Source organism: Castor canadensis, chromosome 10 (assembly GCF_047511655.1).
Source record: "Castor canadensis chromosome 10, mCasCan1.hap1v2, whole genome shotgun sequence".
NCBI lineage: Eukaryota > Metazoa > Chordata > Mammalia > Rodentia > Castoridae > Castor > Castor canadensis.
This window is the reverse complement of record NC_133395.1, coordinates 83,798,584-83,823,980: the sequence shown is the minus strand read 5'-3', so window position 1 is coordinate 83,823,980 and position 25,397 is coordinate 83,798,584. Positions and strand designations below refer to the sequence as shown.

Here is a 25,397-nt window from a genome sequence, read left to right as displayed (position 1 = left end):
TACTGGACAAAACTATAGTAAAGTTTGCTCTACTTATTTTGTGGTATAATCTTGTATTATTTAGTTTAATTTTACATGCGTTCCATTAGTAATCCTTACCAATTTGATTTGATCAAATCAAATGGGACAAAGGCAGTTGTAAATAACCTAAGTGGAACGTAGGTTATGTTTTGTAAATATATTTGATAATTGCAAACAAAACTTAAGTTTCCTTCCCAAAATGGTAAAAGATGATCACTTATAACCAGTCCTCTGCCTTCTGGAAGCCCATCTTGTAATAATCAATCATTGTAAAGATTAAACAACTTCTTCCTTTTTGCTTTATTTGTCTAAACCACTCTGTAATGACATACTTCTGAGCTACTTCTAACTACTTTCAGTTTGAGATCTCCTGGTTCAAGAACTTTTTGTTGTATGCACAGTAAACTTCTAAAAATTTAAATTGACCTACTTTATTTTTGGTATCTATATAGCCCAATTCAGGTCACTGGGCCAACCCATTGCATCCATGAGCCATGAATTCATGCAGTGATGCTGTCTAGGTACAGGTTCCAATGCGGTCTACAGCAGTGTTCTTGGAAGAATCCCTGTTCCTTATTTTTGGCCTTTCTCATTGAAGTGCTTCCCTATGTCTCAGCTGCTGAGTCTTGGCTTTCTTGTTCATGATTTTCTCCATCACCAAAAACATCACTCAAGATCTTGAATCAGACCTTCCCCTGACCCTTTTCCTACTTTAGACCATGTGGACAGGCCACCTTGCCTCATCTCATCTCTTGGAGCCCTATCCCAAATTTAGACTGATTTCTTAGCCCACCCCATCCTACCCAATCTCTTATTCATTCCTCCATCCATTTAAGAGATATTTATTGACTATCTACTAAATCTATAAGGGTAGCCTGAATTAATAATTGTAGAATTTAGTTGAATGAAAAACTCTATGTGCAGTATTTGAATATTGTTCAAGCAAATTTTATATACAACCCTTGCAATGTTATATAGCTATTAAAATAATGTTATTAAGATGTTTTTATAAAATTGGAAAATGGTCAATTTCTGGGTAGCTGAAGACAGTGGTGATATGCAATAATGAACTTCCCCAAATCTCTTTCCCAAACCACATGGAAGTGCTTTCACAGCTATAAAAATTTTATACATGGGCTAGAGGTGTGGCTCAAGTGGTACAGCACCTGACTAGCAAGCATGAGGCCCTGAGTTCAAACCCCAGTACTGCAACAACAAAAAAATCACAAATTACACCTTCTTAAAGAAGAATTCGCAATTTCTCTTTACTGCTTAAAGAGAAATTGCAAAATAACTGAGTAAAAGAGGAAAAATAACCAAGTTTTATGAAGATGGCTGCTCAAACCCCTACCAGATCAAAAGTTTGGGATGACAGTGGCATTGAAAACTCTGTATTTCAGAGTATATGGCACAAATAAAAAAAAAAGTGTTAAAAGGAAAATTCATTGAACTAAACACATTTGCCAATAAGATTATGAACTAAGTTTCTACTTCAAAAATCTAGAAAAAAATGGCAAAAAGTGAGCCAAAAGAAAGCATAAGGAAGGTCATAATAAACATAAAGGAAAAAAATAACAAGGAAGTAGGTATCTGATAAATAAGTACAAAAAGTAGATATGACAAATAAATCAAAATTCTATTTTTTGATAAAACTAGCAAAATATATACACCACTAAGTTAATAAAAACAAATGAGAAAGCACAAATAGCCAAAACAAGAGATGACAGGTGTAAAATAACCATCAAAACAGAAGACAGTGAAAAAGAAAAGACTACATGGCAAATTTCTGAGCAAAAGCATTTGAAAATGTAAATGGAAAAGACAATTTAATGGGAAAACAGAGTGCTCAAATTGACCCCATTAAATTAGAAAGTTTAAAAAGAGCTATAATTATAGAAAAGTAGAGAAATGTTTTATAAAACTACTTCCCCAAACCCACAAAGCACAGATGATGTGATAGGGGAATTCTAACAAACTTTTAAAGACTAAGCAGTTTTAATTTGCTATGAATCCCACAGTATTGAGAGTGCTTTAAGAAGCAAGTCTGGAGGGAAGACTCCCTGAATCTAAAACAAGGCATCAGGTGCACGGCTGCAGGGAGAGGTGGGTGGTTTGGAAATATAAAGTAGAGAAACTGTAAATAGTATGTGTAGAAAGCAGGTGAAATTTACTTTACATTTACTACAGAAATCATGGACTCTAACATAGAATGCTAAGCAAAATGATAAGGAAAAAAGAGATCCCTTTGCTGCATGCAATGGAAGAGTGAAATGAAAGTTTCAGGAAGGCCAACAAGTGTACCAGTTGGCACTCTGCAAAAGTAAAGTTTAAGACAGGAGATCTACATACTATGCAACAAACAGATGCCAGAAGAAAGACTCCCTATACGTCTCAGCTGGCTCACTGGTGCTGTAGAAGGAAATCCTCTTGGTCTTATAGTCATACCTCTCAGTTGAGGAGAGCAAAATTCCCTGAACTTTTATATCTCCAAACCCCAAAGGCTCACTCCACCCCCACGGGCTAAGTGAGTGACTACCCTGAGAATCAGTGTGGACCTAGGAAAATGACTGTGATTTGGACTCAGGGGCCACAGATCTACTTGAGTGGAAAGTACAAGGCAGCAGATGGAAGACTGGGAGAGATGCAGCTCAAACTCTGGTATGAGGCAACAGATCAGCTGTGTGTGAATAAGAGGAGGTGGTGCTAGAACAGATCAAAGCCAAGGCATTTGGTAAGAGTCCATGATTTCTCTTGTAAATAAATGTAAAGTAAATTTCACCTGCTTTCTACAGAGCCCCATGCCTTGGCCAGCAGTACAGACTACTTTGGTTTGACTGTTTTGTACACACCCAGGGGCTGGTGGATTGGTGGAAAGCACCTAGTGCTTGGATGGGCTTAGCTATATAAACAGGCCTTTCTTTGCTAACTTGTTTGGACTTCAGAAAAAACAGCTGTTTACCCCACAAAGTAAACCCCCAGATAAACCTGGGAGAAGGGAACCCACCTTCATCTCAGCAAGGAAGAAATATTGACTATATATGTGTGTTTGGTGTAACTGTTTTGTCTTTCTTGGTACTTAATTTGTTCTCTCTCACTATTGTTTCTTATATCTTCATTCCATATACTTTTCTTCTCTTCCCTACCTTACTTATTTCTCTTTTTTGTTTTCTTATACCCCCTTTTTATGATTACTTAATAATTAATACATTTAGTTTTAGTAATTTTCAAACTCTGAATTTATTCTTTAAGTATCCTTAGTTCCTTTTTCTCCCTAACTTTCTGGGGTTATAGTTGATGTTTCCAGTTTTTTTTACTCATTTAAATATGTGGTTTGGTTTTTGAATTACTGATTTGATTACTTCTGTCTTCTTTCTCTCCTCTGAGTACTAGTGGGGATCAAAATCCCAAGACAAGGCTTTCCACTAAGAAGACCCCCATAAAAACTGGAAGCCATCTCCATTCCAACAGAAACACAAGAAAAATGAAAAAGCAAGGCAGTACAACACCTCCCAAAACTCCTAAATTTTCAATTACCAAATATGAAGGTACTGAAATTATTGAAATTGAAGGATTCAAAATTCCAGCTTTATAAATGATTAATGACTTCAAGGAGGCTTAAACAAATAGACAAATGAAGTTAGAAAGTCAATGCAATACCTGGACAAGAAAGTCAGCATCATGGATGAAAAATTCAGCAAGAAAATTGAGATTAAAAAAAAAACTGAATGGATATAGTGGAAGTTAAAAACTCAGTAAATCAAACAAGAACACAGCAGAAAGCATCACCCACAAACTAGATCAAACAGAAGAAATAATACTGGGAATCAAAGACAAGGCCAAGGAAGTCCAGCATTGAGACAGCAATAAAGAAAAAATAATAACCATGATCACAACTTTCCAGAACTCTGAGACATAATCAAGAGCACAAATGTAATAATCCATAGCATAGAAGAAGAAGATGAGATACAAGCTAAAGGTGTAGAAAACCTATTCAATGAAATTATAGCAGAAAATCACCCAAATCTAGGGAAAAATACAGTATGGGAGGCATTTAGAATTCCTATTACAGAAAAGAACTTTTCAGATCACATTATATTTAAAGTGCCAAGACTATGGAAGAAAGAAAGAATATTGAAAGCTGCAAGAGAAAAAACGTCAAATTACCCACAAAGGCAAACTCATCAGAATTACATGAGACCTCTCAGCAGAAACCCTAAAACCCAGAAAAGAATGGAATGATATAGTTTAAGCCCTAAAAGTAAATAAATGCCAACCAAGACTGCTATATCCAGCAAAAACATCCTTTCAAATTGATGGAGAAATAAAGACTTTCCAAGATAAGCACCAGCTAAAGCTTTTCATGATCACTAAGCCAGCATTAGTAGAAGATACTTAAAGGAACTGTACACACAGATAAGGAAGAAAGACAGTTGCAAACATGAGAGCTTAGGAAAGAATAAAATTTATGAGAGGAATAGATGAACAATGATAATTAAGAAAGAATCAGCCATGTTCAACCCAGTAAACTCCAAATATGAATAAGAAAGAAAGAACCAAATAAATAGGACTCAAGTAAATCAGGAAAAATATCCTATAAAATTACAAGAATCAGCAAATACCTCTTAATATTAACCCAAAATGTAGGTGATCTTAACTCTCTAATTAAAAGATGAAGAATGGCTGATCAGATTAAATAACAAAATCCAACTGTTGTTTACCAGAGACTCACCTCACTGGGCAAAGACACACACAGACTGAAAGTAAAAGTATGTAAAATGATATACCAAGCAAGAAGAAAAAAAGCAAGTGGGAAAAGCTATATTCATATTTGACAAAGTAGACTTCAAGCCCAAATTGGAAGAGATAAATAATCAGTACATATTACAAAAGGGAAGAATCCATCAAGAAGATGTAACAATTGTAATACATGTGTACTGAATGTCAGTGCACCCAATTCCATAAGACAAAACTACTGGATATAAAAGATCTGGATAGGTCCAGATACAATAGTAGTGGTTGTCCTCAACACCCCACTTTAAAAATAGACTATCCAGAGAAAAAAATCAACCAACATCAGGGTTAAAGTTCACCACAGATCAAATGGACTTAACAGCCATCAACAGAGTATTTCATCCAAGAGCAGCCCATGGAGTGTTCTCCAAAATAGATCATATTGTAGGCTATAAAGCAAAACTTAACAAATAGAAAAATTGAAATAATTTCTTGGGTCTTATCAGATCAAAATGGAATAAAATTAGAAATCAGTAACAAAAGAAACTATACAAACACATGAAGACCGACAATACACTTAGAATAATCAGTGCATCACTGAAGAAACCAGGGAGGAAACTAAAAATTCCTAGAATCACATGAAAATGAAAACACAACATACCAGAGCCTATGGTATACAGCAAAAGGAGTTCTAAGAGAAAAGATTATAGCTATGAGTGCCTACATTTTAAAAAATCCAAGAAATCTCAGATTAATAACCTAATGATGTACCTCAAGATCTGAGAAAACAAGAGCAAGTAAAACTCAAAATTGTTAGATGGAAATAAATAATAAAGATCAAGACAGAAATGAAAGAAATGAAGACTAAAAGAACAATACCAAGAATCAAAGAAACAAAGACTTCATTCTTTGAAAAGAGAAACAAGATTTAAAAACTCTTGACTAAGCTAACTAAAAGAAAGAGAAGATCTAAATTAATAAAATCAGAGATAAAGAAGGGAATGTGAACAGATACCAGTGAATTCAGTTGGATATTAGGGAATATTTTGAAAAGTTATATTCCAATAAATTCAAATTTGAAGAAATGGATATGTTTTTAGATATACTCAACCTACCAAAATTGAACCAAGAGGGTATAAACAACTTAAACAGAGCTATAACATGCCATGAGATATCATTAATTGGCTTTCCCAAGAAACAAACACCCAAGACTGGATGGATTCACTGCTGAATTCTACCAGACCTTTAATGAAGAGCTAACATCATTGCTTTTCAAACTAGTCCATATAAATTTTAGGATTTTTTTCTGTTCTGTGAATAATGTCATTGGAATATTGATGGATACCTCATTGAATCTATGCATTGCTTTCTGTAGTATGGTCATTATACTGACTTCTTTTTCAGCATGTTCACTATTGGTGTATAGAAAGACTACTGATTTGTGTATGTTGACTTTATATCCTGCTACTTTGCTGGAAGAGTTTATTTAGATCTAAGAGTTTTCTGGTGGGGTTTTAGGATCTTTTAAGTATAAAATCATATCATCTGAAATAGGAGTAATTTGACTTTTTCCTTTCCTATTTGTATCCTTATTATTTCTTTCTCTTGCCATATTGCTCTGGCTAAGAATTCAAGCACTGTATTGAACAACAGTGGTGATAGTAGACACCCTTGTCTCATTCCTGATTTTAGAGGAAATGCTTTCAGTTTTTCCCAATTTAGTGAAATGTTGGGTATTGGTTTGTCATATATAGCCTTTGTTATGTTGAGTGAGGCATGTTGCTTCTGTTCCTAGTTTCTTCAGGGCTTTTATCATGAAGGAATGTTGAATTCTGCAGATTTTCTGCATCTGAAAAAGAAGTCAGAAAAACAATCTCATTCACTCTAGCCTGAAAAAATAAATTTAATGCCTAGGATAAATCTAATCAATCAGATGAAAGACCTCTATAATGAAAAGTACACAAAGAGGACAGAAATCAAAGAAGACACTAGAATATGGAAAGGCCTCCCATGTTCATGGATCAACAGAATTGATATTTTGAAAATGACTATATTACTGAAAGCAATGCATAGATTCAAAGCAGTATCCATCAATATTCCAATGACATTATTCACAGAATAGAAAAAATCCTAAAATTTATATAGAAGCACAAAAGACCATAAATAGACCAATTCTGAGCAAAAAGAGCAATGCGGGAAGTATCACAATACCTGATCTCAAATTATACTACAGATCTGTTGTAACAAAAACATCATGGTACTGCATGAAAACAGACATAAATACCAATGGAACAGAACAGAAAATCCATAAATGAAAACCACTCAGCTATAGCCCTCTGATTCTCAGCAAAGGTGCCAAAAACTTATGTTGGAGAAAACAAGTGATGTTGGGGAAACTGGCTATCCACAGCAGAAGACTGACCCACTATCTCTCAACCTGAACAACAATCAATTCAAAACCGATCAAAGACTGTAACAGAACACCAGAAACGTTAAAACTATTACAGGAAAACACTGCAAGAAATCAGCTCAGGAACTAGTAGCAAGAATTGACAAATGGAATTGCATCAAATTAAAAGTATTCTTTACAGCAAAGGAAACAGTTACCAGAGTGAAGAGACAGTCTATAGAACGGAAGAAAAATTTCACCAGCTATTTCTCTGATGAGGGATTAATACCCATGATACATAAAGAACTCAAAAAATTAAATAATACAATAAATAAAGGGGCAATTGAATTGAACAGATAGTTCTTAGAAGAAGAAGTATGTATGGCTAGTAAACACATGAAGAAATGTTCAACATCCTTGGCAATAAAGGAAATGCAAATCAAAACCACACTGGGATTCCACCTCACCCCAGTCAGAATGGCTATCATCAATGAAACAAACGACAACAGATGTTAGCAAGGATGCAGGATAAAGGAATCCTTATACACTGTTGGTGGGAATGTAAATTTGTCTAGGCACTATGGAAATAAGTATAGTGGTTCCTCAAAAAACTAAAACAAGACTACCATATGGTCATGTTATACCAATCCTTGGTATATACCCAAAGGAATCAATACAACAGAGACAACTGCACACCCATGTTCATTGTGGAGTATTCACAACTGCCAAGATATAGAATCAGCCTTATGGCCTATCACCAGACAAATGGATAACAAACATAAACACAATATATATATACACAATGTATATATACACAATGGAGTAATATTCAATCATGAGGAAGAATTGAATTATGCTGTTTTCAGGAAAACAGATGAAACTGGATATTATCATATTAACTGAATTAAGCCTGTCTCAGAAAAAAAAAATATTGCATGCTTTCTCTTTTTGTGGGATCTAGATTAACAAAACAACATGGAAATGGAAGAGGGAACCATGATCAGGATGAGGAAAGGGTGTGAAAGGGGGCAGTGTGGGGTGAGTGAGACTGGAGTAAATTGTACACAGGTATAACACTTTCATATTCATGTGAAACACTTTCATATATTTCATACTATTATTCTGACAATGAGGAAAAGAAGCAAGTTTGATGCTGGTACCTAAACAAGAAAAAGGGCACAAAGAAAATGATCATTCAGTGTTAATTGTGAATGCAAAACTTCTGACTAGAACCAGAAATAGAATTCAATTCCACATTAAAAAAGTAATATACTTTATGTAAGTGAGACTTATTCCAGGAATTCAAAAATTTGTTTTACATAGAAAATGATTAATGTTATGATATCATTATCAATAAATCTAATAAAAATAAATTGTTTCATCTCCATAGATGTGGGAAGTGTTTGACACAATTCAACACACATTCATGATGATGTTATTCAAGAAAATAAGCACGAGGGAGGAACAGAAAGGTTAAAAGAATTTCCACTAAAATCTCTACTATGTCACCTCTGCTCACCACTGGACCTGCTACAGTTTGCATGTTGAGTGAGTGTCCCCCAAAGGTTCATATACAAAGGTTTGTCCTCCATAGTAGCAGTTTGGGGGAGGTGCTGTGGACCTTTAAGAGGTGGGATTTATTGGGAGATCCTTAAGTCATCAGAGGTCCCTGAAGGGGAGAATGGTAACCTGCTTTCTCAGTGTAGTCTCTCCATTTTCTGGTTTTGAGATGTGAATGTGTTCTCCAACACACGCTCCTGCCCTGGCATGCCGCACTTCCCAAAGGCTCTAATCAATGCACCTACTTGATCTTGGACTTGGACCTTCAGAGCCATGACCCAGATAAGCCTGCACCATCTGTTTATAAAGTGGCAGAAAGCTGAGTAATGTAAGACAAGGGTGTTATCAATGTGACTAAGTAAAATCAATGAGAGGCATATTGTTGAGTAAAGAACAAAACTGAATCTACTAACCAACGATATGAAAGGGTGCCTGACAAAACTCAAAGACTGATAAATGTGACTCACCCTGAAAACAAAAGAAACTCAGCAAAGCAGCAGGATGTAAAAGTAACACACCATAATCGATAACTTTCATACTAACAAAGAAAGGTTAAAATGCATAATAAAATATCATTTACAATACCAACTAAGGTGGTTTAAAATTTAGGAATTCATTTAATATGTATAAAACACATATCAGGAAAAAATTTGAAACTGCTCCTAAAAGACACTGGAGGACAGAAAGATATTTCATGTCTTAGATAGGCCAACTTGACATTATAAAGTGTCATTTATCCCAGATTCTATCCCAATTAAGTATGGAATTAGTTAATTGATACTAAAGTTTGAAATGAAAAATGGAACATGTATGAGTAACGTGGAAAAGAGAACACAAGAAAGACCAGCCCAACCAGACGTTAAAACATCATAAAGTTTCTATAATTACAATGGTATTCACACAAATATGCAAGGAATTTCCCCAGTCTTGTACACATGAAAATGGTGGCGTCTCAAATCACTGATTTAAAGATGGATTTTAAACAACTGGTGTTGTGTTAACTAGAGAAGCACTTGGAAAAAGACAAAATTAGATCCATATCTCATACCACACAAAACTAAATTTCACAAGGATTAGAGAGCTAGATGTAAAAAACAAAACCATAACACTAGCAGAAAACACAGTGTAGGAAAAATTCCTTCTTAATTAGTGTAGGAAAGATGTTTCGATCCATGACTCAAAACCCAGAGGAAATGAAAGAAAGATAGTAAATCTGACTACAACAAAGTCAAAGTACTACATTATGAAAAATACATGATAAAGTTAGACAGCAACTGGAAACCTGGGAGAAAATATTAGCAATGCGTACCCCATTTGGAGAGCTAGGATCTCCAGTATGCACAGAACTCCGAGCAATGGCAGGACAATAGATGACACATGTGATAGAAAAATGGGGAATGTATCCTAAGCAGGAAATTCACAGCAGAGATAGAAACACTTCCTCACAAAGTCCAGACTTACCCACAATTAGAGAGATGCCAATGAAAACAAAACTGAGATTCCATTGCTCTTCATCACACTGGAGATAATATGAAAATGAAAGAACACATTCTGTTGTTGAGGTGGTCAAGAAACACATGCCCTTGTAACTCCTGGTGGAGAATTCCACAGTTGCTGTGATTTTTTCGAGGGAAATTTGACAAACATAGCAAAACCATGTATGCATATATTAAAATACACAACTACAAAACAAAATACAAATGTAACAGTTGTATCTTGTGGAAATACTTACACTTGAAAATATAAGAACTACTTAAATACCTAAATATGCTCTATTCATGCAATGGAGTACTATGCAGACAGAAAAAGATTGAAGAAAAGCTGTATAAATCGGTGGGCAATAATTTCCAGGACATACTGTAAAGTAAAAAATGTGAAGTGTCAAAATGTACCTATTGTATACTACCTTTCATGTAGGTATGCAAGGGAAATAAAAGAAAATACACATGAAATAAAAAATGCTCCTTTTCACAAAAGGAATAAAGAAAGGACAAAATTGAAACCAGAGGCTGACTATCTATGGGGTGTTGAAAGGCAGAGAGTCGAAGTAGAAGGGATGGAAAGGAGACAATTCTTTTCTGAACTACATTTCTTTGTTCTGATATCATTCTGCAGACTATAGTAGAGTGGCATATGCCATACTTGTACACACCCTTCAAAACAAATACTGAGTTGTCCTTCCAATATATCCCTTTTATCTTTTTATTATGTTTTTCAACATATAGTGCCTCTGGACTTTTAAACATAAGCAAACACTTTTGGACTTATTAATTTTCAGAACAATGACACAACTTTAGCATTATACTTGAGATGGAAAACTTGCTTGACTATTACCTCATTCTGTTTCTCCCTGCCCCCAACCATTTTATCCCCAAATGTATACCTCCTGTGCCAGCTGCTTTTCTCTGAAGGAACCTATGATGCTTTGACTAGGCATCCCGGATATAATACATGAAGTCTCTTCACTGGCGGAAGTGGAAAATGGACTCATTTTGACTTTCTTCCTGGCATACTCTTTTTAGTCATCTTTCCAGACATTGTGGTTGCTTAGTCTTGACTTCCTGTCGATCTTAGTCTTTTTACAAAGTGTTCCAGATCCTCAGTGAGGTGAGTGGTGTGGACCCAGAGCAGTGCTGTTTGTTCCTCAGTTGCACCATCTGGATTTTCTGAAATCCTTCCTGGGTTAGAACTCAGGTAGTGCTCAGGGCTGGCGCCCCTCCACAAGTGTGGCCGGTCTCTTGGAAAGATCTTGCTGTCCTTCATGGAGGAGGATGGCACCTTCCAACCCATTTCAACAATGCTACCTTCCTCAGCTTCCAGAATTTCCTCTCCTGCCATGTACCCCTTAGCATCTCATACTCCCTGTTCCTGCACTTTCTTCTACCAAGGTAAGTTTCCCCAGGATTTCCTCTGCAGTGCCTGAGGATGTGGTGCTCAGAGGAGCTGAGTCCATGTTCCAGCAGATATAGTCACATGCCTATGTGTTAGAGGAGTCTTTAGTTCTGTGAGAGGACTTCCAGCTGGTGCCTCCTGAGCAGCATTGGTTCCTACTGCTATGACCTTCCCAGAGTCCTTGTCCATACATTGCTCACAGTGGTGAGCTGAACAGTGGTGACTGGTGTGGACACCAAACAGAAGGATTTGGGTCACTACCCTGTGATGGGTGCACAGAACTCTGCAGAAAGTGATGAAAGTTTCCAATCTGGAAACAGGGCCCATGGGCATCATCCTTGCTTCACACCCCTCCTTAGAATGCTCCAGATGCTTTGGTCATTTTTCTTTAGAACCTTGAGGATCATTCTCCAAGTGAATGGCTAACAATTTTAATTCCTGTGCTATTGTTCTGGTGTTTCTCAGGCAAGTTCAAAGCCTGTTCCCACCTTGTGCTGTGTTTGGAGCTCTTCCCACCTGTGGAACACTGAGCTACAAGTTTTCCATCTTCAGATTCTGAGTCTCCATCCTGTTTCTCATGTTCTCCAGCAAGATCTTAAAACAGCAGCCTGTAACCTGGTGACTTTAGAGAACTGAAAGTGACTCAGAGAGCTCTGCACCATTCCAAGGGTTTCTTCCATTGAGTGCACCCATTACACTCAAAGATGGTGTGGCCGTGGTTGCATTAACATAGTGCACGTGGAATTCTGCAGTAGTATGTTCACTTGATTGCATTTGTGTCTCACATTTCCATTTTTCATGTCAGATACTATCGAGTGTATAGTCTTCCTCAAAACCTATCACAGCCACCCTTTTTTTCTTTCTTTTTTAAATTTATTTTTTCTTTTATTCATATGTGCATTCAATGTTTGGGTCATTTCTCCCCCCTTTCCCCCACCCCCTTCCCTTGCCTACCCTACCCCCTCCCTCTCCCTCCCACCCCCTAGCTATCAGGCAGAAACTATTTTGCTCTTATCTCTAATTTTGTTGAAGAGAGAGTATAAGCAATAACAGGAAGGACCAAGGGTTTTTTCTAGTTGAGATAAGGATAGCTATACAGGGAGTTGACTCACATTGATTTCCTGTGCATGTGTGTTACCTTCTAAATTAATTCTTCTTGATCTAACCTTTTCTCTAGTTCCTGATCCCCTTCTCCTATTGGCCTCTGTCACTTTAAAGTATCTGCATCAGTTTCTCTGCATTGAGGGCAACAAATGCTATCTAGTTTTTTGAGTGTCTTACCTATCCTCATATCTCCCTTGTGTGCTCACGCTTTATCATGTGATCAAAGTCCAATCCCTTTGTTGTGTTTGCCCTTGATCTAATGTCCGAATATGAGGGAGAACATAACTATTTTTGGTCTTTGGGGCCAGGCTAACCTCACTCAAAATGATGTTCTCCAATTCCATCCATTTACCAGCGAATGATAAGATTTCATTCTTCTTCATGGCTGCATAAAATTCCATTGTGTATAAATACCACATTTTCTTAATCCATTCATCAGTAGTGGGGCATCTTGGCTGTTTCCATAACTTGGCTATTGTGAATAGTGCCACAATAAACATGGGTGTGCAGGTGCCTCTGGAGTAACCTGTGTCACAGTCTTTTGGGTATATCCCCAAGAGTGGTATTGCAGGATCATATGGTAGATCTATGTTTAGATTGTTAAGAAGCCTCCAAATTTTTTTCCAGAGTGGTTGTACTAGTTTGTATTCCCACCAGCAGTGTAAAAGGGTTCCTTTTTCCCCACATCCTCACCAACACCTATTGTTAGTGGTGTTGCTATAGCCATCCTTTGAAAGCAGTTCAAACAAGAACTCAAGCAGACTCTATGGACAAATGAGATTCTTGTTTCTCAGTGAGAACAAAGCCCTGAAAATGTCATTGAAGGTCTGGATTCAAGATGGTGTGATGGTAGCAGAGCAAACTGTTCAGCGTGTGAGTGCAGTACATAGAGGTCTTGATAGTGGTGGCCAACTTGTACTGTTGTGTTAGTGATTTCCAGAGAGACAGGACCACGGGTTATACATACATGCACACACACGTATGTATACATGAACACGTGCACATAGATGGACAGGTAGACATGCAGATACACACATACATGAGAGGTCATTTATCTCTCACAGTTATGGAGAAGTCACGCAGCAGGCTGCCTGCAGCTGGAGACCCTGGGATGTCAGTAATGTGACTCACCCCAAGGCCAGTGGCCTCAGAACTAGGGAAGCCAATGCGTAATTCTCAGTGTAAGGCTGAATGCCTGAGCCCAGGGAAGAAGGTGGTTGCTGCTGTAAGTCCCAGCATCCAAGGCTGGAAGCCTGGGGTTCTCATTTCCAGGAGCAGCAGGAGGAGTGGGACCAAGCTTCAGGAGAGAGAGTGGGCTGCCTTTCCGCTGCCTGATTGTTCTCTGAGGGTCCCAACTGATGGGAGGGTCCCTGCTCGCAGTGAGGGGAGCTCTTCCTGCTCAGTTCACCTACTCACCTGCAGTGTCCTCTGGAAATACCATCACAGAGTCACTTTGCACTGGTCTTTGCCAGCTCACCAAGAATCTCTTCACGCAGGCAAGCTGATTGCTAAAATTAACCATCAGAGTCACAAACAGCATCAGCCCTCCTGCTGGGTTACTTGGCTGAAATTTGAAAACTGCTCTGTCACATTGGACTTGTAGGTGGAGACTGGTTGCCCTGCCTAATTGGGGGCAGCTGGGTGCTGTTTCCATGGGACGCATCAGCTGCTGCCTGGCTCAGTTCTCAGAGAACCACCCCCCAGACTAACTGGGTATAGCTTATATAATTCCGAGTGTGTCTCTTATTTTTAAAGTGACTGAAATTGGTCTCTGTTATTTGAAACTGGAGAAAGGGGAAAGGGGAAGAGACTGGAGTGAAGAAAGAGACTTGTGGGATGGGAAGGGAGGGGGAGGAAGAGAATTCTGAATATGCTTTTGGCTCTCCACCCCTGGTCTCTGTTCTCTTCAAGCCGGTTACTTTGGTTCCTTACTTTGGCCACTAAGAGATTGTGTGTGTGTGTCCTGTAATATTCCAGTTCTTACACCAGCTTGAATGGTCCTCTATTTATTGAAACCAAAATAATTTTGATTAAAACATTTGAGACTGTCCTTGGTCCTTCCCCTACCCTTCTTGGGTGCTCTGTGGTCAACATAACACAAAATTTAGAAAATTTTTTCTTTATTGTTTATTGCTTATAGCTAAGCATTGAATTATTTAGACAAAACTACCTTATGGCAAAACTACCTTATTTAGACAAAACTACCTTACTATTCGTGGACCTCATGTGAGAGAGTTGGACTTACCCACTGTTAACCTGCCCGTGACCTCCCCTTCTGAGTTGCGTGCATTTACTGTCACATTCTGAGTTGACTGTAGGAGCAAAGATGAGTCCTAGAAAAGGATTTACAGGATTAGCAAATATATCTTTATATTCAAACATAGACTTATATAAAATTTCTACCTTGTCACAGATCCTAGGAACTTACAAATTTGTGACTAAAAGTATTTTAAAAGTCTGGATTGTATTAAGGGGATAAATACATTAACTTTTTTCACAAAATATAATAACCTCCCGGGCTTACAATGTCTTTGTGTATAGCTGGAAACATGTCAGTCAGATCTCATGGTAACCAACTTGTATGATCAAGTTCTAATTAGTACTTTTTCTTTTGCTGCTGTTTATGTCTGAACAAGACATATTTTAGGAATACAAACCAAACAAAGCATAGTTAGCAGTTCTATAAGAAATACTATGCTATTTATTTTTTAAAAATATAAAATTTTCCCTCAATTTAAAAGAAGCCAGGCCCAGAAAGACAAGTATCTCCTGATCTTGCTCATATGTGGAATCTAAAAAAGATGAGAGTAGAGTGGAGGTTACCCGAGGCCTGGAGGGCTGGGGAGAAGGGGATTCGGGAGAGGATGATCGATGGGTACTAAGATAAGTTAGACAGGAGTGAGAAGCTCTGGTGTGCACGAGGGTGAGTATAGATAATAATTATGTACTGTGTATTTCAGGCCATGGGAAGTTTGAATGCTTTCAAACTGATAAATTTTCAAGGAGATAGATGTGTTTTACCTAATTTAAGCATAATAAAATGTATATGTATATTAAAACATTATATGGTTCCCCATTAAAGTGAATACTTTTTATGCTTTCATATATTAGTTAAAATTTAATTGAAAAGCTTTTAAAATTTGTTGGGTGCCTTATGTTTCAGGAACTTTTTGTGGAAGATAAAGTGGCTTCATGAGCACACGTGTGCTTTCTAGGCTACCATAATTCTGAAGGGGTGTCTTGTTTTATAGAAAATTGATTGCATTTGTACAAGCAGCCATATTCAGAGGGAAGGCAGAAACTTGGCTGTTGGATATAGAGGAGATTAAATATCTTCCAGAGTGGTTGGGAATTATGTGATTTTTCAGGAAGAAACACATTTTGAGAGTTCTTTGGAATTCTATGTAGGAAGTCAGAAATTCTTTATTTTCTGGAAGGTAAGCTTATTGATCTTTTATGTTTTATCCAATGATGTGACCTTACTATTTGTTTTTGTATTGGCAGAGAAAAACTAGTGTTAATAAGTTAACACTTCACCAATAATTTTAGCATGGATCCTACATTTTATCCTTCACATTGTAAAGTGTGAAGGCTAGGAGATTGAGTTCAGAGAGAGTAAATTACTGTTTACCCAAAGTCACAGGTCAGCTGAGAGTTCCATCATGGAATCTTTAGATGCCAACTTACACATTCTTTTCTCCCATTCTCCTTGATGGGGTCAGGGCTCAGGGCTCAGGGTAGAGTTACCAGACCCACTCCCATTCCAAGACCAAGGCAACTCTTTTGGGGCTTACTTGTCTGAGTTAATGGGTACTCTCAGCCCCTTTTCCATTTCTGCCACCTGCTGTAGGAGTTGGAGCAGGTAAATGCTTGCTTTGCCATCTAAAGGCACCAAGCAATATGGCTCTGGTTAGTAAGCTGTGAGCTGAGATCTGGTGAGGCTGGGACGGAGAGGTACAGGCACACTTTTGCTTGCCCAGTGAGAGAGATACATGTGTGAGCATCGCACATTCCTTAGCTCTGCACTCTAGATGTGGCCTAGGAGTCCTCTTATGGCTGTGAAGGGTAGGAGGATGGCAGAGACACTGGTCCAGTGCTATTGAGTCTGGAGCTGATGCTGAAGTTGCCCCTTGGTATATGAGAATAAAAGATTGTGTTAGTTTATGGCACTGTTAATTGGGTAGTCTGTGGTTCACAATGCAAAGCACTCTTAGTTAGCAGGCTAGAAACTGCTATATATCTATATGAATAACAAAATTATATATAGTCATCCTTTGGTATCCCAGAGGATTGATTCCAGGAACTCCTGAAGACATCTAAGCCCATGAATGCCCAAGTCCCTTGTAGAACATGGCATAGCACCTGTGTAGAACACACGCACGACCTCCTGTATACTTCAAATCATCTCCAGCTGATAAGCACCATACAACGCCAGTGCCATGTACATAGTTGCTTGCTGTACATTTCAAAAAATAATGAAAGGAAAAAATTCTGTATATGTTTGGTATGGACAGAATTTGTGAATATTTTTGATTCATGATTGGATTTGTGAATTAAGAAGTGGCTGATATGGAGGAGTGACTGTAATTTTATTTAGTTGGATGCTAGTTCTCTTTATGATATGGTTTTTGGGGCATTTTTGGATGAAGTTTTTCTCCTGTGGTGTGACATTTCACATATATGTGGATATATTTACCTTTCTGCTGTCACCAGGTTGTCTAAAGTCTGTATTATTATCTCTATTCAGACTCCAGTGTTCCAGTCTGACAACGGTGGCTGAGAGTGTCTATCTTTCAGGATACTTTTGCTCCTGGCCTGGCACCTCTATGGCCTTCTCTGCACAGATATGCAGCTTTGTTCAAGCTTGGGCAGCAGCTGAGGCTGTTTTATGTCTTCATCACTGTCTTATGCATAGGCTTGGCTATAGTTCCATCCCCAAAGGTGCCTTTTGGTTCCTGTTACTGTGTGGGCTTTGGCTATAAGCTGCTCTTGCTTCCTTTTCAGGGCTGTGAGCCTCAAAGACATGATTTCAAGGGAAGAATTTTCACCATATATTTCTATCTCATTTCTTTTCTGATCATGGCTGTTTTTAATGCAGGCTGAGCATCCCTGATCTAAAAATAGCAAACTTAAATGCTCCAAAGTCTGAAACTTTCTGAACATCACACCCATATGACACCACAAGTAGAAAATTCCTCACTTTACCTCATGTGATGGGGTATAGTCAAAATTCAGGTTCCCTACAAACACTATGTAAAATTACCTTCTGTTATGTGTCTAAGCTATGTGTGAAACATGGGTGCAATTTCATGCTTTGACTTGGCTCCTGTCTCTAAGATAGCTCATTATATACATGCAAATATTCCAAAATCTGAAACAACCTAAAATCCCAAACACTTCTGATAACAAGCATTTCGGATAAGGAATACACAATCTGTAACTTTTTTTTGTCTTATCAAAAACAATTGCTGTATTTGGGTTAATAATCAGGGTGGATGGGTTTAAAACCATGAACTCAAACCATGAATTTTGTACAGAATCTCATGTGTTCCTTTCGAGGGGAAATTAAGTAATCAGATTTTAGCGGTCAGAGCACCATGCTGAATTACATTTATAAGGGAGAATTTCTTTCATTCCAGCAATATAGATAAGTAAATTATATGACAAAATTTGCAAATTTATAAGGTATTTATTTTCTGAAAATTTGCTTCCTAGACTTACCTTTGAAAAGAAAATTTACAGCTGGAACACCAGTGGATGTAGAAGTTAGGAGGCACAGTTTTGTCCTTTACTGCTACTGTTGGAAATTTATGAGTTACAAAATTCTGTTCAGCTCTATTATCACAAAATATTCAAATTGTTCCTGTGGTTTTATGTACTAATTGACACACTCTTGATGTTAAATGGTGAGACTTTAGTATGTGTTTATCTAAAGTGCTTTTGCAACTTTGGTCTCTGTTTTTTAAAACAATAGTGGAACAGAAAGTCTGATAAAATATAGCTGAATGTTATTATTAATTCTGGACTATTACATTTGCTATGGTGTAGTCACTTGATTTCAATCATTGGGACATCCTACCAGTCTGACCTCTTCCAAAATATGATGAGAGATCAGCTGACAAAATTCTAGGGGATGGGGAGGATAAGTTTTATATTTTAATTCTTTATTCATGTCTGACTTCCCTTTTAACAAAAGTTTGAACTAATTTTCCATGTTCCTGTATAACAAGGCTTTTAACACTCTGAAATGACGTTGTAATTAATTTGTGTCATTTGCCTGCTTCTACTCGCAATAAGATATTCCTAGAAGTAACCCAGTACAGTAGTGTGTGAAACTCCTAGACGTTCCATACTTTGTAGGATCGCTCCCCTTCATAGTCTGTGCTTATGTGTAAGTTTTATCATTTTGCAACTGATGGTAGAGGTTGGTGAATGTTCATCGTCTAGCTTAGAAGTGTGTTTTATCTCTAACAGGACCTCCTGTTTCTTAGCCGTCAGTCTTTCGCTGTCTATGACTCCCAGTGGCTGCAAGTAGGAGATATTGCAATAACTGAATTTGGTGACCTCAATAATTTTGACCATAATTTTAGAAATGAAAATCTTTACTGGATATATAGAAAGAAAAAAAAAGAGTATACTCTTCAAATAACTAGAAAGTTATAGTTGTACGAACTTTTAACTTTTGGGGAGAGAAAATACTGTTTATCACTAATGTAGCAAAATGTTTTTGTCTGCTATAAAGTTGATAGCATCACATAAAGAAAAATAAATCATATTACAAAATCATATTATTTTATTCCTGACTTCCCTTTTTATATGGTCCATAGGGGTAAATGAAAAAAACTTTGATTTACTTGGTTTTGGATTTTTTTTTTGGTTGTACTGGGGTTTGAACTGAGGACCTTGTGCTTGCTAGGCACATGCTCTGACACTTGAGCCACACCTCCAGCCCTGGATTTACTTTTAAACAATTATTTAATGGTGATTTTAGATCTGGTTTGGAGAATCCTATAGGAACACACTACTATAAAACTAATTTCTCTGTCAGCATCCCAGATAGTTGTAAATGCCCTGAAATAAGACTAAGTTACTTGAGCTGATGGAAGGAAGTTTAAATCGTTTTTGGTAAAGATTTTCATTTCTAAAATTATGGTCTAAAGTATGGAGGCTACCAAATTCAGACATGGAGCCCATGAAAATAATGTCTTTCCAGTATTTATTTTACTCTCTACCTAGCCTTTATGGAATTTATCCTACATCAAGGGTAAGTTCCACAACCTAATAGCCAAGATTTTTATAAGGTACACACCATGCATGTTGGGACACTTATATTCTCTAAATTTCTCCTCTGAAAATAACTGAGTGTCAGTGTTATAACACAATTTATTTTCCTTAAAGCACAAATTATTTACATCTGAAAATTTCTTACCACTCTGGAGTGTATTTCTTTGGCATATAATGGGAATAAAAATTCTGATTCTCCTTCCAAGCGAAGTCCATCTTTTGTTACATGCAAGTGACCCATTCCTATCTGTTAAAAAAAATGAGAAAATACAGAATATTTTGTTGCCTTCTTTTTCATTTCCCTTAATATTGACTTATACATGTATTTCCATAAATTTTTTTCCACTTTTTTTTAGCATTTCTCCTAAATTCCATATTGAAACTTCAGTTGTTTTTATTCAATATTCAATTTTTAAAAATCTTGTGTAATCATAAAGAACTGTAAGGAGTTATTTTGCAATAAACATCCGAGGCCCCATTACCATTATTGTTTTTCAAATTTAAATGAAGAGACAATAAAATGTATTCTTCTGAGATGCACAGTTCTACGAGTTTTATGTGATCACAAATACAATTAGGATATAGAAGTTTCACAAAACCAAGACACCACAACTATCATTGTATCTTCTGGGTTCACTATGTTCATGACATAGCACATTTTTATTGGAGACTTAAGTGAGAAGCACTTCAGGAGGATGGAGAGATGTGTGCAAGGTGCTGCTCTCAAGGACTTTACAGTCATGAAGTGTAATCAGATAGAAGACAAAATTGAGGAGGTCACCAATGGCTTCCTGAATCTATTCTGCTATCAAATCTTGTGGGTATTTTCAGCTTCACTCCCTTTGTATTTTTAGCAGCACTGGGCATTGGATTTCCTTCAAAAACTATCCTCTTCTGATTTTCACAATCCTCTAAGCCTTAGCCTCTTAGCCTTTCTCCACCTCCAGAATCACATTCTCAGCTTCCTTACAAGCTTGTTCTTCTCTACCCAGCCTTCGATGGCTGGCTTCCTCAAGTTCAATCCTAGGCCCTTTTCTCTGTTCACTCTATAAATACCCCTTCTAAATATCTCATCACACAAAACACAGAAGCTACCCTGTCCACCAATGGATGTTTGGATAAGCAAAACGTGGCTTGTACACACAATAGGATGTTATTCAGACTTAAAAAAGGAAACAAATTCAAATTTTGACACATGCTATAACATGGATAAACCTTAAGTACATTACACTAAGTGAAATAAACCAGCAACACAAAGACACATACTACATGACTCACTCCTGTGAGGTGTCTCAAGGAGTACAAAGCATAGAAAAGTGGAATGGTGGTTGCCAGGGCTGAGGGAAGGCAATCAAAGAATTGTTTAATGTGTGTGGAGTGTCAGCTTACAAGTGTGTTCTGGAGATGGTGGTGATGGTTGAACAATATTACTAACATAATTAATATCACTGAACAGTACACTTAAAATGGTGAAGATGGTAAATTTTATGTTATGTGTATTTCATAACAATAAAAATGTGAAAATATGGATGAACTACCCTCATCTCAGAAAATTTTCTGAAAGGTAGTCCCTCAATCTCTATTTGGTAATGACAGCATTATAAAGGGAGTGTCATATACTCAGGGTAGGGGTGCTTTGCACATTCTTGAACACTACACGAAGAACACTCTCCTCCTCTTCCTCATTTACTACTGCTCAAGAACTAAAAACAGAGCTCCACATTTTCTAAATGTGCCAAAATGTGGAGGTACCCAGAGCAGATGATTCCAGATCTATTTTGAGAGTAAAGTAACAGCCATCAGAATGACTCTTAGGAAAAGTCTACATGGAGTCCACTGATCCATGCAATCAAGCATTGTATTAGAGGACAATTAATGCTCACCTGGATACCTGACACAAAGAAAGGCCAATGTCAGACACAAATACCTTCAGCAGATTTTGGGAAACAATAACTTCAAAGTGTACAGATTTTATAGAATAATGTATTCAAATGCATTTGCAAAGGGATTGGAGAATTTGAGAGGGAATATTATAGTTCATTAAGTGTTGCATTCTATTAACAAAATAATAGACTAGTAAGTTCTAAAAATAATCCTTGATCCATCAACTATCTGAAAATCCTGCAGTAATTTTGTGGTATCAATACAGTATTAGCTTTGTGTCATTCCTTCTTGGTCAAGACATTCCATATATACACATACATCTGAGAAAGTCATCTTTCATTTCTACTCATGTTCTCAAAACATAAAATATTTATTGGGTACTTAATTATGTTCAAGGCACTGTATATAGCCAGGGATTTTTAAAAGTGCAATGTTCTACTATTTCCTAAGGTTTTCTGGCAAAAATAGATTTGCTAGTAGTATAGACAACATCAAGAATAGAGGCTGGGCACTGCAGCTCAAGCCTGTAATCCTAGCTACTCAGAAGGCAGAGATCAGGAGGATCCTGGCTCAAGACCAGCCCAGGCAAAACAGTTCAAGAGACCCTATCTCAATCAATAAAAAGCTGAGAGGGATGGCATGTGCCTGTCATCCCAGCTATACAGGAATAATAAATAGGAGGATTGCAGTCTGGGTGAGAACTTATCTCAAAAATAACCAAATTTAAAAAGGCTGGGGGTATGGCTCAAGTGGTAGAGTGCCTGCCTAGCAAGTGCATGGTCCTGAGTTCAAACCATAGTACCTCCCAAAACACCCCAAAACAAACAAACAAGCAAACAAACCCACAAAAACCAGAATTTAGCATGGGACCTGATTAATATGTACTGTGGTACATAGAAAATTCTTCTTGGAGGACATGGGCCTATACTGGGCCACAGTAAAAGGACAAGTCTTGAAGGAGTTTTCTTTAATGGAATGGGAGTGATGAAGTCTGTCACTGTGGAGACACACTTAAGACTCTAAGAGCTGTTGTTGCTACAACAAGGTAGATAGTTATCTTCTTCTAGAAATCTGAGGATTTTATTTATTTATTTATTTACTTATTGAGATCTCTTCACCTTTGAAATTCTGGTTCTTTTTTTTTTTTAGGTAGGATGTCTGAAAGTGGTCTGACTTCTGTAGTTGAGAGTCATATGTAGTTCAAATTATAGGTCTTTGCTTTAGTTATTCTGAACTCAATTCATTTGATTAACCTCTTCTGTGCTGTGATCCCTATTTGACAAATGAGGTGGTGCCTTTTCCTGAATGTGACCACTACATTCTTTTGCACTAAATTTAACAGGCTAGTAGGTACTTTCATGTTATATTGAAAAAAAAAATAGTTTTGGCCAAGGGAGTTCATAATTTTGTGCCAAGCTTAAATTGAGCATTTAATTAACATAAATACAATTGTGATTCATTCCAGGACCCTACATGGGATACTATACCCATGGGTGCTCAAGCCAAGCACAGAACCTAGGTACATTGTCCTGTATAATCTCTAGATTATTTATAATACCACATGTAATGTAAATGTCATGCAAACAGCATTGTTTAGGGAACGATGACAAGAAAAACATCTGTGCAAGTTAAGTTTAGATGCAATACTTTCTTCATTTCATCCATAGATGGAAAAATCTGCAGATAGGTAGGGCAAACTGTGTGTGTGTGTGTGTGTGTGTGTGTGTGTGTGTGTGTGTGTCTCATCAAAGAATTATGGCTGGAACAGAATCCTAATTAAGACCAGGGTTCTTACCCAGTTTGACTACTAAGCTAACCTTCCCACTCTCCAAAGTAAGTCTTGTATTTGTTTTTTTTTTGAAAAAAATAACAACTAAAACCTAAACTCGGGAGATCCAAGATGGCAAAGAGGGTGCAGAACCAGACAGTGTGAGCTCTGTGACTCCAAAACCTTGCTGAGATGCTGGTGCCACACTTGGTGGAAATAAAGCACCAACAAGAATCAAAAATTTGATGCCTTGCATCCTTAGCCCATAGAAAGTTTCTCCATGCCACGTTACACTGAGAAAACTTGTGGGCTGCCACTGCCGGCTCCAAACTTTCCTGTGAGACATTTGGCAGACCAAATAGGTGAGCACCAAGTGTCACGTAATATTTCCCCAGCCACCCCCAAGATAAACCAGCACAGCCCCCTGAGCAGACTGACCCCCCCCAAAAAAATAAAACTGAACAATAAACAGCAAACTGTAGTCTAGCACACAGCATAAGTGGCAGGATCGCTGAAAGTGAGATTAGCAAGGAGCTAATCTCAGCAGAACTATCAGTAAACTTTAAACACTGGAAAAGCAGAAGGCTGACAGTGGGTTGGCAATAAGCCATTCCCTGAAGCAAGGCAGGTAGCACACAGAGATCATCTCCTGAGCCAGTGAGCAACACCCAAAGTCAAACTGCTCTGCAAAATTGAAAAACAGAAGGCAAACCATCATAACACATGGACAGCATGGGGCAGCTGACAGAACACTGACCCTGCCCCCAGAGAAAGGGAGTAAGGCAAAGAAACAAGCCCCCAGTAAACAAGCACAGTGAAAACACAACTCCAAAGCGTGACAACTAGTGGACTACAGTGCTGATCTCCTGAACCTGAGGACAGCATGCAAACTTGAACTGCTACCCTTCACTAGGTGAGGAGCTGACCAAGCAGTTGCAGCTGAAAGACAGAAGAAAAAAACACTACTCACAAGCCAATCACCTTGCGAGACCACGAAAGAGCTTCTGCTTACATGCCAACACCAGGACTGGATGCTGGAGGAGTAACTGCAGAACTTAAACTAAGACTGAAATTCTATTGTTCTTGAACCTGGAGGTTTTTTTGTTTGTTTGTTTTTCATTTCTTGTTTATTTATTCATCTCTCCCCACTGATTTCTTTGGTTTTTGTTGTTGTTGTTAGATTTGTTATTGTGTTTTTCTATTTTTGCTTTTACTCCTATTATCTTTTTTTTGTCTCTTTCTATGCTATCAACTTTACCATCCTCATCCTCTCATCCCTACTCTCACCTCCTTCACTCTCCATCCTTCTCCTGCACTAAAACCCATTGCTCTCCTATCCAACAACTCATTTTGCCCCTCTCACCTACTCTCTTCCCCCAGCCCCCACTTTCCCCTACCATTCTCCCCCAACTGTCACCAGACTACCCCTCCCTCCTCCACACTCATCACCCACTGAACAACCTACTATACCAACTTTACACAACCCTAAACCCCTGCAATCCCTAACACAAACACCCTTTTCTACAACAGAAATATACCCAAACACACACAAGAACCACAAAACAGCAGCCCCCACACTGTTTTCCCCACTCACCCACTCCACTTTCCATCTCCATCTTTAGTGCCACCCTATCAAACTCCCCAAATTTCTATAAATATTAACCACCCAACTCCCACTGCTTATAGATATTACCACCAAGAAATCTTCTATATAACACATAAACTACTGGTCAGGTATTAAACTTGTGAATTAGTTAATACTAA

General features: G+C 37.7%; 1 protein-coding gene across 3 annotated transcripts in view; it reads right to left on the bottom strand.

Annotated features, from left to right (window-relative positions):
* The window catches only part of Sgcg (sarcoglycan gamma), a 92,263-nt gene that overhangs the window by 37,732 nt on the left and 29,134 nt on the right, over positions 1-25,397 (bottom strand). For all 3 annotated transcript variants that reach the window (XM_074043723.1, XM_074043725.1, XM_074043724.1), the window contains exons 3-4: positions 20,127-20,228; positions 14,943-15,030 (exon numbers count right to left, since the gene is read on the bottom strand). In XM_074043723.1, coding sequence (XP_073899824.1) covers positions 14,943-15,030; positions 20,127-20,228 — 190 coding nt within the window. The remainder of the gene's footprint in view (positions 1-14,942; positions 15,031-20,126; positions 20,229-25,397) is intronic.